The sequence below is a fragment of the Anomaloglossus baeobatrachus genome, chromosome 2 (genome assembly GCF_048569485.1).
Source record: "Anomaloglossus baeobatrachus isolate aAnoBae1 chromosome 2, aAnoBae1.hap1, whole genome shotgun sequence".
In the NCBI taxonomy this organism is placed as follows: Eukaryota; Metazoa; Chordata; class Amphibia; order Anura; family Aromobatidae; genus Anomaloglossus; species Anomaloglossus baeobatrachus.
In genome coordinates this window covers 341,141,838-341,157,993 of record NC_134354.1, presented here as the reverse complement: position 1 = coordinate 341,157,993, position 16,156 = coordinate 341,141,838, and the positions used below count along the sequence as shown (strand labels likewise).

The following is a 16,156-nucleotide window of genomic DNA, read 5'->3' as shown; positions in this document are numbered from 1 at the left end:
ATAGGGGCACTCAGGATATTGTGACGGTCAAAGGAGCACATAGGCCATTATTATTTTCTAGGAACAAAATTAGGACACTTTTTTAGGGCACTTTCACAGGGAATTAATATTTTTTACCATCTAGAGGGCAGAAAGGAGGCATTTTACCATGTAAGGCCTATTTTACACGTCAGTGAAAAACACAGACGTTTTTCAGTGATGTGTAAAATACGCATATGTCCCTCCGTGTGCTGTGATTGACGGCACACGTGGGTTGTCCATGTGCAATCCGTGATACGTGATCCATACTCCGTGATTGCACATGGAGATATACTCCCCTGTCCCGTTTCTGCTCTCCATGGTGCTGAACTCTCCAGCTCTGCAGCATCCGGCCCCACTGTCTCTCACCTCTGAAGCTATTTCCGGGTCGGCTCCGGCTGCATAAATTAATATGCATGCCATAATATTCCGGCCAGGAAGCTGCAGACAGCAGAGGCTGCACAGAGCGTCGCTGGAGCTGGGTGAGTTTAAAATGATTTTTATTTTCAATGTACGTTTTTTTCTTTTTCTGGTACGTGTATGGTCCGTGGGACATAAGTGATGTCAGAGAAAAACGGATATGTCTCCTTGCGGCAATCACGGACACGCGTGTACGCCACATGGAGACACAGTCAGTGAGAAATCAGGGATGTGTGAGCAGACCCATTGATTATAATGGGTCTGTGTATGTCAGTGATTCTGGTACGCATAAAAAAAAGCACATACATACCAGAATCACCGATGTCTGAAACAGGCCTAAGGGGCACATTGGTGGCATTACTATGTGGGGCAGTAAGAGGAGCACTTTTTTTTGCCACAGAGCAGGTGCAGTAATAGGGACACATATGGCAGCAGCGGCTCAATATTGGGGTGACTGGAGTATGAGGAGTTTTTGCATGTTGGGAATAGATGGGGACGGTGTCGGAAATGTGAGAAGTCAAATGTGTCTTTGTTGCAATCTCTGCAGATAAGTCGTGGCTGGAAAAAGTTGTCATGTCTGTCTGGGCCAGATGGAAAAGACGAGAAAAGTGAACAATTTCATCCCAAAAAACGTCAGCAGTAAGTCACCTTCTTTAACTGCACTGTATTCTCTTGCAGGACTGATAACTACCACTAAGTAGTCACCATATAGCGGTAATATCAGTGTCATCTGCTGAGGTTCCCCTATACCCACAATTAGGCTGTGTCGCCGTAGTTATCATGGTTACCTGGTTTGAGGCCCACTTAGATATTTTGCACCCCCTCCCCGAGCTGAACCCCTAGCTACGCCTCTGGTGCCACTATTAACCAATACAACTGTTATGTCTCTACCATCCATTGAGTGGCATTAGTTACAAACTTTTCTTTAGGAAATATTATGTAATCAACTCAGCAAAATGATACTATTTTTTTCAGCAGAATAAGTCAGTTATAGCTATCTATGTTAAACTAAACGATGAACAATTGTTAATTTTATAATCCTCCAACACTTCTGCCACATATCTGTGCTCCCTTGGAAGCCATAATCCAATATTTGGACCCATTAAATAAACATTTATTTCATGTATCAATGAGGCAGAATAAACTTGAACTAACAAACATGGTGTCCCAACATGGCATTTCCAAGCCAATAATGTGTTGTGCAGCTGTGGCCTCCAGATTCCAGCGGGTACCCTACAATTATTTTGTTATCTGGTTGAGAAGAATAGGTTTGAGTAAAAAAAAAACTTTTTAGCCTCTATAAAAAAAAAGATACATCTAAAATAAAACACAACACCTGTTAAAACTATTGACCATGACCACCCATAAATATTTTTTGAGAAAGGGAACTTTTTGCAACATTGTTCACATCTGAACAAAATATCAGCATGAATGTCAATATGACTGGGGCAGTGGTGAATCTAAAGGGGTTTTGGTGGGACAGATGCCCAGTGTGCCAGGAGGCAAGTCATCAGCAAATAGCAAGGAAGAAAAACCTAGCTACCAGTCTGGACTTGGGACAGATCGATACTAGTAGAGAGAATAAAGGGAGTCGTCTGCCATGGATAATATGAACTCTCTGCATCCCATTAAAAGTGAATTCTACAACCAAAATATTCATCTTTGTCTGGAAATCCATCATGATTTCTATTTTCATCCTACAAATGTTTCCTTTGTAATATTTCTATGATTAGCCACAAAATCCTAAAACATGGATATTGAAGCATTAGGAAACACAGGCCATCAGTTCTCTGATTGGTTTTATGTGGTAGTGTCTTTTGTATTTTGTAAAAAAAACAAACTTGTGATAAACTTATTTTGCGCATTTCTTGTATATTTTAGGTATTATTTTATTGAATATTTTGGGCATTATTAGTACAGGTGCGCGCTGATCCAGACTAGGGGACTTCTCTAACATATAGGTGTTTGTTTATGTACAGTTAGATGGGGAGTTCTACTTTATTACAAATGTCACCGCATAAAACTAAGCATATTTAGTGCAAGGTATTAGTCTGTCTGGAGTCATTATTCTGACATATTGTATAAATGATGCATAGATGAGATCCTTGAACATGGAAATTTCGTTCTGTAAAATACCAATAATAATTCAATGCAATAATGGTTAATTCAGTGGACACATAATAGTATACATACAGTAACATATATAGTAAACGTATAAATACTACAAGTGTGACAGTGTATCGCCGTATTTACAGATGCATCGTGTTACACGTGACAATGGCATTCATGTGTATATACAAGAATGTGTCTGATATCTTAATATTAATAAGTGTCTAGGTGTCTATAGTGTGAATGATGATTTTCAGGGAGACTTTGCCTGTACAGGATATATTAGAAGTGCTTGCAATCTTACAATGGAAGTATGGATATAATGGGATGATATGGAGTCATTTGGATGGCATAATTAGTGTAAATTCAGGAATGATGTGTTAATCTTGTTAATGTTTCCCAGAATCCCATCAAACCGGTTATTGTTTTAACTCACCAGCTGCAGGCAGCAGATCCCAACCAAGGTACATCTCCCAGTGCATTTGCCCATAGTGGACAGCTTGTGATCCCACAGACAGCAGGCTTTGGTGTAGACAATCCTGATCTGATAAGGTAATCCTGCAAATGTCAGCTCCTCAGCCTAGGATATTCTGCATTTTCCCTGTAAAGAAAAGGCCTGATGGCTTACAGGACCATGTTTAGCGATGCCACCCTACAAATCTACATGCTATATGGGAGAGGAGGAGCGATCACCCTTATGTCCTCTTTGTGTTGGTCTATTGTGTGTTTTGTGTATAAGGGGGGAGGATAGGAGTGGCAGGCAGAGAGGACAAGCCACACACCCACCCACCCTATAAGGATGCACCCTCCCCTCCCCTTGGATAGTAGGGAGCATGCTATTCACTCCTTCCTGGCCAGTCCCTGGGTGTGGAGCGAGGAGGAGGGGGTAAACGACAGCCAGAGAGGGGGGCGCAGACTAGAAAGCACCATTTGCCACCCCCCTTTTTAATACCCACCAGAGAATGAGTGCCAGCTGCAAAAGATCTTTTGTTACATTGCAGAAGAAAAGCAGATCCATCCAGTGTATTGAATGCAGTATTGTACAGAACGTGGATATTGCTCCTTCACCTCTCCCATATCTCCCAAGACCCAAATTCACAGCAATACATGTGATAGGCTGATCTAAGCATATGATGGAGCCATGAAGTGCTTTGTTTTATACAATGGAGGGGGTCAGTAACCCTTCACCTTTTGTACAAGGTTTCTTTTGTAATCTGTTAAGGTCAGTTTAGTCTTTTATTATTATTATTATTATTATTATTATATTAGAGAAGAGGGGCACTTATTTTTGACAAACAAGACTTTTTTGTGCCCATCCTCATCTTTTACCAGATCTGTGTCTACAAAGCTCTTCACCAGGACTGCTGGCTGGAGTGTCAGCTGTCCTTTACCTTGTGCTCATATCTGTCATTTAGTTATAAGACATAACAGTTATAATTAGTTATCATAAAGTTTATTTCTGGAATAAAAGCCTAACTATCAAGAACCAATATCACTCCTGTACAAAAGTAATTGTCCCCTGAAACCAGACTTTTCTATCCATGTGGAGCCTAAACGTTTATGTACTTCACCATGAGGTCATGTTCCCACTTAGCAGAAATACTTTGTGGTCAAATATAGACAAAAGACTGACATAAAATGCTCTGAAAAGTTGCAAATGTGGAGTGACTATTTAAAGCAGCTCCGCCAAGATGGATGGAGTTGGGTAATAGCTTAAGTGGGAAAAGGGGTGGCTAGGCATGGCTGTCAAATTATGTCAAGGTTCCAGCATTTTTTATACCAGAAATTTTACTCCAGTCCCTGACTGGAGTAGTATTTCTGGAGAGGCGTAACACAGGTGTATGCCGCTGAGAAGATGCACAGAATTCAGAAAGTGACCAGTGCCTCTTAATGAATTTAACGCATTGTACTCCAGTGAGGCCTTCATTAAGACTGGAGTATGAAATGCCAGTCTTAATCAATAGACCCCTTTGTTTTTTCAACTGCATTTTTTGCATTTGATTTCATAAAAACTCATGTCCACTATGCGCCTAAAGACGTTGTTGAGCTGTGCATGTTTTTTTTTTCTATAGGCTCCTATAGGAAGCCTAAAAAAAATATCATGAAAAAATGCAGTTGTGTTTTTAAAAGGAATCTGTCCGAAAACCATTTGTAGCGCCCCTGAGCCCATCAGGGTGCTACAAGGTTCTGCATCCCCACAAGGATGCAGGACCTACCCCCTTAAGGAACCAGAACCCCAGTGCCGGTAACACCAAAAACCCAGGTAATCACAGTTTTCCCCAACAATCACACATACAATGGTACCTAGCTAGGGTGGGACGATGGATGGGCGCCTAGAGGTGGAGCCACTCCAGTCCACTAGTTAACCAAGTGGGAGGGGCAGACTGTGGATTGTAGTCAGTCTAAGTTTGAACAGCAGTGACAGTAAAGAGGAGAGTTGAGTTGTGACTGTAGAGGTGTAAAGGTGGAAGTGAAGTGACACCCTGACTCGGGTTGACGGTGACCTGGTACCCAGGAGAGGTGGTTGCCGGTGGAGTACGGTGGAGTACTCCCGGAACTACGCACCGACGGGGTACAGGACCCTAGGACAGGAAAGAGCTTCAAGCCGACCTGTTAACACCTGCACAGCAAAGGGGACCATCAAGGACCTTGCTGACCCTAAAGAATCTGAAGACTCAGTAGCAAAGGGAGACCCGGGGACCACAGGGTTCACGCTACCGTCAGGCGGACAGAAGTGGACAAACCACAGAACGGGGACCCGCAGTGTTTTATACCATGGGGACCCACTTACCAGAGACAGGTGCAGGGGAAGAAGGTACAAGAGAAACCAGACTGGCACTGGGATGAAGGGAACCTGGAGGCGAAACCAGCCGGCCTCGGGCAACCAGTTACCATCTCAAGAAAGTGAGTAAACCAGTTGCACTGAATACCTGTGTGGACTCCCTTCTTCCGACGCCCACTGCACCATACACCCACTGGGGCAAAACCCTACTTGTGGAGGGACTACCATACTAGCTGCAAATACCACGAGCCCCAGTAGAGACATTCTGCAGCGGCGGCGGCTCCCTATACTTAGCCGCAACACCGCAAGTGGCGTCACATATAGACTTTATTCAACCATCCCCTGTAAATATCCCCATTACAAAAAGGGCCCAGGGCACAGAACCGGGTAACGGCCACCACCATGACATTCCCAAGAGAGACACTGACGGGGACCGAATTGCCCCATATCCCTGGGAGCTACATATTCATATGTATAGGAATCTTTTTCAAAGACAAATCCAGCAATACCTTTATATGTCCAGTCTGAACCTCGTTATTGAGAAATCAGCATTTGAATAGATATGTAAATGAGTCTGTAGATTTAAAGCCTCTGTCACTCCAGCTCTACTCTGCCAGCACCACCTCCTTCTGCTTGACTGACAGCCTAAATACTGTGTGACGTCAGGTGAAAGAGCCGTCAGTTAAGCAGGAGGAGGTGCAGGTGGGCTGAGACTAGATCTGGTTTGACAGAGACATCATATCTCCCAATAGGTCTTCAGCCTCATTTGCATATCAAATGAAACTCTGCTGTCTCTGTGATTGAGGAACTAACTGGCCATGTAAAGGTATTGCTAGATTTGACTTTGAAAGAGGTTTATGATGTCATGACTCAGTTTTGGGGCTCGATCCAGAGACATCTTGCTGCGTGATTGGTTTCCTTCCCTGCTGAGCCAGAGCCTGGTCATTCTCTGTTAAACTGCTGATGGTTCTCTTATCTTTGCTTTTCTCTTCCCTTGCATTACTGCTAGTCAGTTGTTTCTAACTTTCCTATTTTGTCTCTAACCTAACACAGCTTGGGTGATGCTATTTTGACTCACATTGCACTTGCCTTCTTTCCTGGCTATAGTTCTTGGTGTATATTTGCTTAGACGATCCAGCTCTGCAACAAACGTAATTTACCTGCTAGCCAGAGACCAGTTGTTTTACTTCTCTGTGTTCTTTACCTTCCTAACAGCTTTCATCTTTCCTTAGTTAGGTTGGTGGGAGGTTTCTCTTACTTTCATATATTATACTTCTTTTTCCCCCCTTGTGCGCGTGTTAAGTTTCATTACATTTGGGACCTGTCTATCTCTGCCCACTTTCCCCCAATGTGTGTAGCAACCTCTCATCTGGTTCCACAAGAAGTATGAGATGGCCTTTCAGGGATCCAGGTTTGAGTTGATGTTTTTAGTTGTGTAGGGGTTCTCAAGTCTCGGCGTGGTTGTATCTGCTCTGTTGTAGGTTTTATTTCTTCCTTTACCCATGTTTGATTTAGGTATGCGCATAAGGTTATAGTGAAGAGCAAAAGGGTACCAATGTTTTAAACTTATTAATTTCAGACTTCATATCTCACCATTAGCTACATCTTTAAGTTCGAGATTACCTTCATTCTATAAACAATCATCTTGGCTTTCTCATACATAAATTTGGCTTCCAACTGTTTAGCATATGTTTCGTAATGCAGAGTCTTATCATGTTACTGCATTCTTACTGTTTTGCTCCTGGTGTTTGAAAAAATATATTTCTTCTTGTACACTACAAATTACAACCTAGTCTCCCATTCTCTAACAGTTCAGTATTTTATTAGGTTGATTCCAAAAAAAGGTCACTATTTCAAATTGAGGAGAAGTCATTAAGATTTCCCAAGAATAGAGAAGCAGAATCATCCAACTCATCAATAGCGTTCTCTCGCTCAAGAAAATTGCAAAACTACATCATGGGAGTCCTATAACAGTTGGAAGAATACAAAGTGAAATATATCCATCCATTCAAATGCCCAGAGGTGGACGTTCAGGCAAAATATCGGAATCAACAAGTCAGTTCATCCCAAGGTCTATCAGTTCTGGCATGACAAACAAGGCAGTGAAGGTGGCTCATTTGCTTCACAGTAGTGAGATCACTCATGTCCATGCAAGCACCGTGCTATGCACATTATACAAGTCTGCGACGATGGCCCAAAAAGAGGTGAAGAAGCCTCGACTTCAATATCATCATTAGAAGCGTTTGCTCGAATTTGCAAAGGAGTACGAAAAGGGAACAGTAGAAGATTGTGGAAACAGTGATATGGAGCGTTGAGACGCTGATGGGTGCAAAAAGGTCTGGAAGAAACAAGGGAAGAAGGGATACCAGATCGAGAATTGTAGGACTTGTCAAATTTAGTGGAGGAAGACTGATGATATGGGTTTTTTTCGCAGCCAAATGCTTTGGATACTTGACCAAAATCAATGGTGGTCTCAATGCTGAATGAAATGAAATGTATGAAAAAGACGACATATTGTTTCAGCAGGACAATGACCCGAAGAATACATCAAGATTGGCGAAGAAATTGTACAATGACAATAAAGTAGAGGTGCTGGATTGACCCCCATACGTCCTAGACCTTAACCCCATCAAACACTTCTGGGTACAGTTGAAGGAAAAGCTGTATATGTACCCACGTGAGTCGACCAATGTACAACGACAGTGGTACCATGTACAAGAAACCTAGGATGAGATTTTGGTCAAGACATGCTTCAGTCTGATCGAAAGGATGCCCAGAAAGATTCAGGCAGTGATGAAGCCAAAGGTGGATTTACAAAATAATATAAATTAAAAGTTAGATTTTTAGAAACAAAACAGTAACAATACAGTGACATGTCAATAATCTGCATAACTGCATAATTATATGCTAAATGCATGTGAGTCAAATTTTTGTATGATATAGGCAAGATGATTGTCTATAAAATAAAGATAGTGTAACACTGTGTCCTGTTAGGACCAGGAGGACGGGTAGGCCAAGGAGGACTGGACTGAGCACCCCACCGAGGGCAAGGTGCCCGGTAGCTGGAGCACTACGGGTAGCAGGACAGTCCGTTCAGAGGAGTGGAGTGAAGAAGTTCCTGGGACCACGGAGTCTCTGAAGGTAGTCCGGGTGACGGAGCTCAGGTTCGGAGGCCGAGATGATGTCAGGCAGAGTCCGGAACCAGCTGAGCGAGGAGGTCGGTCACCACACGGATCCAGGGATCGGAGATGGTAGGGACTGACGAGATGGCGGACAGTCACCGTTCGGGGTTCTGGAAGCGTCAGGACCGGTTGGCGAGACAGGAGCGACTCTATAAGAGAGATAGGTAAGTACGGGACAAGGCAAAGGGAGACCTGACTCCTAGCTTAGCAAACACGAAGAACAGGCCCCGCCCACTTGGAAAGGATCCCCCTATATACCCTGTACCTAAATCTTCAATATCCTGTTGGAGGACGCTGGCCCTTTAAGAGAGGGTCAATGACCGCGCACGCGCCCTAATGCGCATGCGCGAGGCCCGGGTGCCAGAATCCAGAGCAAGAAGTGGTGCACAGGACGCAGGAGTGCCGGGCTGGCTCAGCATCGCAGACGGGCGCCGGGAGCGGGGACCTGGTTGCCTGGAGGACGCAGGTGAGGGAGCATGGAGGCTGTGGAGCGGGGGACCGGGGAGCGTGGCACGGGAGCGGGGAAGCATGGCAGGGGAGCCGGGAAACATGGCAGGGGAGCCGGGAAGCGTGGCAGGGGAGCCGGGGAGCATGGCACGGGAGCTGGGGAGCGTGACAGTACCCCCTCTCCCACGCCCCCCTCCCCGCAACCGGGACAGGAAGGCATGTATCAGAGGAGTACCCACATTCTCCCGGGGTTCCCAGGACTTATCCTCAGGACCATACCCAGCCCAGTCCACCAGGAAGAACTGTCGGCCCCGCACGGTCTTCATGGCCACGATATCCCTTACCGCATAGATGTCGTCGTCAGCAATAGGAGGAGGAGCCGAACTGGCAGCAGCGGAGAAGGGACCAAGGACAACCGGCTTGAGCAGGGAGACGTGGAAGGAGTTGGGTATCCTCATCGTGGCCGGGAGCTGCAGCTTGTAGGAGACCTCATTGATCTTGGCGATGACTTTAAACGGCCCGATGTATCGAGGACCCAGCTTGTACGATGGTAGCTTCAATTGGACATATTTGGAAGCAAGCCAGACCAGATCTCCTGGAGAGAAACACGGAGGATCTAGACGCCTCTTGTCCGCGTGTCTCTTCATCCACAGGGAAGCGCGTCCAAGGGACGTCTTGACAGAGTCCCAAATTGTTGAAAAGTCACGGACTACGGTATCAGCAGCGGGGACATCCGAGGACGAAGATACAGGTAATGGGACGGAAGGCTGAAGTCCGTAAACGACATGGAAGGGAGAGCTGGAGGAGGACTCACTGACGTGATGGTTATGGGAGAATTCAGCCCAGGGAAGGAGCGTGGACCAATCGTCGTGATGGGTGTTAACGTAGTGACGCAAGAAGCAGGTCAGGATCTGATTGACTCGTTCCACTTGGCCATTCGACTGAGGATGGTAGGCCGAAGAAAAGTCCAGAGTCACTCCCAGATGTTTGCAGAGAGCCCTCCAGAAGCGCGAGGTAAACTGAGTTCCTCTGTCGGACACAATGTGTGATGGAAAGCCATGCAACCGGAAGATGTGCTGTATGTAGGCGTCAGCGAGCTCTTGGGTAGAGGGCAGTCCAGCCATAGGGACGAAATGAGCCATTTTGGAGAAACGGTCCACCACGACCCATATGACCGTGTGTCCGGAGGACAAGGGCAAGTCTGTAATAAAGTCCATTGCAATGTGTTGCCACGGGACGGAGGGAATTGGCAGCGGCAGAAGACGACCATATGGCAGGTGTTTGGGCGTCTTGTTCCGGGCACAAGAAGAGCAGGCTGAGACAAAGGACGTGACGTCCGTGCGAAGGGATGGCCACCAGTAGTGACGTACAATTGTACTCCATGTTCTCTTCTGACCGGCATGGCCAGCTATTTTCGAGGCATGGCCCCAGTGCAAGACTTTTTGTCTGTCAGTTTCAGAGACATAGGTCTTCCCGAGCGGTATCTGGGCCAGAGTGACAGTAGCCACCAGAATGACTTTACTTGGGCAGATGATGGGTTGGGATGTCTCCTCCTCCTGTTCCATGGGCACGAATGACCTGGACAAGGCATCTGCTCGCACATTCTTATCCGCGGGACGAAAATGGAGTTGGAAATCGAACCTGGCAAAGAACAAGGACCACCTGGCTTGTCGTGGGTTCAGTCGCTGAGCAGACCGCAGGTATTCCAGGTTCTTGTGGTCCATGTAAATGATCACGGGGTACACTGCTCCCTCCAGAAGGTAGCACCATTCTTCCAGAGCCAGCTTGACTGCTAATAGCTCTCGGTCACCGATGGTGTAGTTGCGTTCCGGCGCTGAGAAGCTCTTGGAGAAGAAACCGCAAGTAACCATCTTCCCGGGGGAGGACTTCTGCATGAGCACTGCCCCGGCTCCAGAGGAGGAGGCATCTACCTCCAAGGTGAACTGTTGGTTTAACTCAGGACGGTGGAGCACAGGAGATGAAGCAAATGCCCGCTTCAGGGAGCCAAACGCGGCGTCGGCCGCAGGTGATTAGCCCCCTTCTTGGTCAAGGCAGAGAGAGGCGCAGTCAGGGCAGAGAAGTGAGGGATGAACTGACGGTAATAGTTTGCAAAGCCAAGAAAACATTGAATTGCCTTCAGTCCGGAAGGAGGGGGCCAGTTGAGAATGGAAGAGACCTTCTCCGGGTCCATCTGCAGGCCGGTATCGGAGATTACGTAACCCAGGAAGGGAAGAGAAGACTGCTCGAAGACACACTTCTCGTACTTGGCGTACAGACGATTCCCTCTCAGTCTTTGTAGTACCAGCTGCACGTTCTCTCTGTGGGTCTGGAGGTCCGGAGAGAAGACCAGGATTTCATCCAGATATACTACCACACAGATGTAGAGAAGGTCCCGGAACACGTCGTTCACTAATTCTTGAAAAACTGCCGGTGCGTTACACAGGCCGAAGGGCATCACACAATATTCGTAGTGCCCATCGCGAGTGTTAAATGTGGTCTTCCATTCGTCCCCAGAGCGGATGCGGACCAGGTTGTAGGCACCACGAAGATCCAACTTGGTAAACACACGAGCTCCTCTAAGCCGATCAAACAATTCGGGGATGAGCAGCAGGGGGTATTTATTCTTTACGGTGATTTGGTTCAACCCCCGGTAGTCAAGGCAGGGGCGCAGGTCACCCTCTTTCTTCTTAACGAAGAGGAAGCCTCCTCCAGCAGGAGAGGAGGATCTCCGGATGAATCCCCTTGCCAGGTTCTCAGTGATGTAGGCAGACATGGCTCTTGTTTCAGCAGGGGACAAAGGATATATCCGTCCTCGAGGTGGTGTGGTTCCCGGGAGTAGGTCGATGGCGCAGTCGTAAGGACGATGTGGCGGTAGTACCTCCGACTCTTTTTTATCAAAAACGTCCGCGAAGGACCAATAGGCCGAAGGCAGTCCTGGTAGGGACTCCGGAACCGGAGGTCGTTGGATGGGCTGTATTGACTTCAGGCAGTTCTCGTGGCAAGAGGAGCCCCATCGGGTAATTTCGCCAGCACGCCAGTTGACCGACGGTTCGTGTGTCCGTAACCAGGGGAGTCCCAGCAGGATTTGATGAGACATGTGCGGGAGGACGTAGAGAGTGATTCTCTTGGTGTGCAGGGCACCGATACGTAGTTCTACAGGCTTGGTGATCCACGAGATGGTGTCAGAGAGGGGTCTCCCGTCTACAGAGGCATTCACGAGGGGTTTGTCGAGTTGAGTAACCGGCACCTGGTACTTGTCCACCGTGGCCTGCTGGATGAAATTGCCTGCTGCCCCGGAATCGAGGTACGCCTCTGCCGTGAACCGCGTCTCTCCCGCTGTCACTTGAACAGTCCACGTAACCGGGTCTGAGAGGGTTCCAGTACCTAGGGTGGCCTCTCCTACCAACCCTAGGCTTTGGAGTTTCCCGGCCTTTCTGGACAGGAACGTAGCAAGTGTGTGCCCTCTCAGCAGTAGAAGCAGAGGCCCTTGGCGAGCCGTTCTGCTCGGCGTTGTTCGGACTGCCGCAAACGATCAATCTGCATGGGCTCGGGGACAGAGACGCCAGACGACGCCAACTGAGGTACGATGGGCTTCTGCGGAGCAGAGGAATGCCGTATCGGACGTCTGTCGTGGGACACCTCTTTGGATCGTTCCTGAAAACGGAGGTCCACGCGGGGGCTAGTGTGATCAGGGCATCCAGGGTGGAAGGAACATCGCGGCCTGCCAGCTCGTCCTTAATACGACCGGAGAGTCCTTCCCAGAAGGCGGCGGTTAGGGCCTCATTGTTCCACCCTAATTCTGAGGCCAGGGTGCGGAAGCGGATGGCATATTGACCCACCGTCAAGGTCCCCTGACGTAGCCTGAGGAGTGATGAGGCGGACGCGGCGGCACGTCCGGGTTCGTCAAAGGTGGTTCTAAATGCCTGCAGGAATTCCTGAATGTTAGTAGTTACAGGGTCCTCCTTCTCCCACAAGGGGTTAGTCCAGGCCAGTGCCTCACCCTCTAGATGAGACATCACAAACGCCACCTTAGCTTGGTCGGAGGCAAACAGATGCGGAAGCAGCTTAAAGTGGAGGGAGCACTGATTCAAGAATCCTCTGCAGGTCTTAGGATCTCCGGCATATCGGGGTGGAGAGGCCAAGCGAAGTTTAGAGGCTTCTGAGGAAGCTGCCATGGGAACTGCGGCCGTGGACTGTGCTGGTGAAGACTGAGATGCCAGGGACGTGGCTGTTGCTTGCAGCGTATTCAGGCGGGCTATGGCAAACTGGTGTCCAGAAGCGGAGATAGCCTTCCAAGAACTGACGTTAGCCCTGTGTAAACAGCCTGTGGCACCGGACTTTACTAAAGAGTTTGTGGTCCAGATATGCGATATCAGAGGTCAGGTTAGATGACAATTTGTCCCAGGAAGTGAATGGTGAAGAACACCTAATAATGTACCTGAGTAGGAAACTATCTTCCTGTGAAAAGAATTACTCCATAGTGGAGAAGGAGTGTTTAGCCATCAAATGGGCATTGAACACTATAAGATACTACCTATTAGGCAGGACATTTAGGTTAATGTTAGACTATGCCCCACTGAGATGGATGAAAGACAAGAAAGGGAACAATGTCCGAGTGACCAGGTGGTTCCTGGCACTGTAAGATGTTAGCTTCCATGTAGAGCATAGGCCCGGGAAACTACATGGCAATTCAGACGCTCTGTCAAGCATTCACTGTTTGATAGTGGAAGATGTCAAGCCCACTGGCTTTGGGCAGAGGGGGTGGTATGTAAGATGGATGCCGGACACATCTTGGAAGTCAATTATGTATCACAGAGGTGGTTATTCTCAGTAATGTAAGTGCAGAAGCAAGGTCCAGTACAGATAGTACTGAGAAATGTTAATAGGGTGTGGCAAGGGCCAGGTTTACGAGCAGTCAGAGAAATGAATGGATTTGGCTATCCAAAATTGTTGATTCTCGTTTCATTCGCTGTTCATTGCAATATTTGGTTCATTGGTAGGGTTATGGTCCTGAGGAAAGGACTTGGGTACCAGCCTCTGATATCTATGCTTTGCACTTGATAAGTGTAACAGCGTGTCCCTCCCCCGCCTGTGCTCATGGTGTAATTGTCTGTCCCTCCTTGACTGTCCTGTATGTACTACTTCTGGTGGGAGATTGTTTGTTCTTCTCAGCATGGGACTCATCCAATCCACAACTTGGTAGACAGAATAGAGTCAGGACGTCTAGAATAATTTCATGTATCAAATGTCCAGGGGGAGGTGGGCCCTTCTGCCCACCTAAGGGACTGATCCCAGGAGAAGAGAAAAATGAGACCCCTGTTAGTCCGTTGGTTGGATCTCGGCTGGAGAAGGACTTAAGGGGGCTTTACACGCAATGACATCGCTAACGAGATGTCGTTGGGGTCAAGGAATTCGTGCTGCACATCCGGCCTCGTTAGCGACGTCGTTGCCTGTGAAATGTACGAGCGACCGCTAATGATCAAAATTACTCACCTAATCGTTGATCATTGACACGTCATTCATTTTCAAAATGTTGTTGATCTTCTTGGACACAGGTTGTTCATCGTTCCTGAGGCAGCACGCAGGAACGACAAACAACACTGCACCTGCGTCCTCCGGCAATGAGGTGGGCATGTCTTTCATGCGCCTGCTCTCTGCCCCTCCACTTCTATTGGACGCCTGCCGTGTGACGTCGCTGTGACGCCGCACGAACTTCCCCCTTAGAAAAGAGGCTGTTCGCCGGCCACAGCGACGTCGCTAGGAAGGTAAGTCCGTGTGACGGGTACTAGCGATATTGTGCGCCATGGGCAACGATTTGCTCATGACACACAAATGACGGGGGCGGGTGCTTTCACAAGCGACATGGCTAATGATGTCGCTGCGTGTAAAGCAGCCTTTAGATCTATAGCTGAGGCTAGATCCTAGTGCCTGTGTATGGACTATTGTTACAAATTGGAGATCAGTGGCCACGTGGGATTGTGTTTTGTTGTTCACCCTGTTGGACTCAAGGAACTCATATAAGGACCATTGCCATATTTTCCCTGGCGTCGGAATACCGGGAGGCGCCCCCGGATCTGTTGTTTTGTTGTGGACTCCTTGCAGACTTTCAGGATTTATATTCATGTTTGGTGCTTTATCTTTGTGGTTCCAATAAAGCTCTTTGGATTGTTCCTCGGGATGGTGTCCCTTACTGCTCTGTCGCATACCGCATCACAGTAAGGATTTTTCATTGTCTTCATCCAGAGAAGCCTGGTCCTGGAGGTCCAAAAGCCCCTCTTAGAGAGAGGGGTACTCTCACAAGAAGGCTTTTACAAGCATCGCAGATTGTGTCATGGTGGCATTAGGATCTGTTGAAACTCCAGAATATTGTGTAGCACCCCTGAGACCCTCAGGGCACTACAGGGAACTGCATTCTCTTGGGGATGCAGGACCTACCTCCTGGGACCTGGACTATTAGTGCCGATACCACCAAAGCTCAAGCAAAATCCTAGTTCTCCACTCTACACCGAGCATAGTGGGTTATCAATGTAAGGGGATGGTTGCCATGGAAACGAATGAGTCCCTGGGATTAGCCAGCCTAGTGGGAAGGGTCAGCAGTCAGTAGGGAGTCTAGAGAGTTTAGCACACAGGAGAGGTGTGCGGACGTGCCTGAGCTGGGTCCATGCAGCGGTGACCCAGGGGCACAGGAGAGAGGTCGCTAGGTCGAGTACCAGAGATACTGCTGGGACTGGAGCACGCACAGGGCACAGGGCCCTAGATTAGGGGCCAGTTCTACACAGCTTGATAAATACCTGCCCAGTGAGGACACCTTCATGGACTTCACAGAACCAAATAATCCGGGGGCATCAGCAGTAAACTAGGATCAGAGTTCGAACACTTACCTCCCCACAGGGTCTGCACTGCCCGCCGTACGGAGGAGACTGTACCCCAAAAGGGACAGTCGGGCCCCAAATGCTCCACGCTACGGGGACCCAACCAACCGAGAGTGCCGGGGACAGAGCAACATGGGTCACTATATTGGCATTGATACTCCAAGGGACCTGAACCAGCAACTCCTGGGTCCAAGTGAGTAGAGACTGTTAAAGACAACCTGGTGTGATCTCCGTTATTATCTCACATCAGCCCCCAGGCACGGCCCTACCTGCGGAGGGCCCAACACCATTGCTGCAAACACCACCAGCTCTGGGAGTACCCACAT

At 48.0% G+C, this 16,156-nt stretch overlaps 1 protein-coding gene across 1 annotated transcript in view; it reads right to left on the bottom strand.

Moving 5' to 3' along the window:
- The window catches only part of NKAIN1 (sodium/potassium transporting ATPase interacting 1), a 61,177-nt gene extending 57,786 nt beyond the window's left edge, over positions 1 to 3,391 (bottom strand). Inside the window, exon 1 of the mRNA XM_075335956.1 lies at positions 2,984 to 3,391. Within this exon, the coding sequence (XP_075192071.1) occupies positions 2,984 to 3,037 (54 nt within the window). The 5' untranslated portion in view covers positions 3,038 to 3,391. The remainder of the gene's footprint in view (positions 1 to 2,983) is intronic.
- Between the last annotated feature and the right edge of the window lie 12,765 nt (positions 3,392 to 16,156).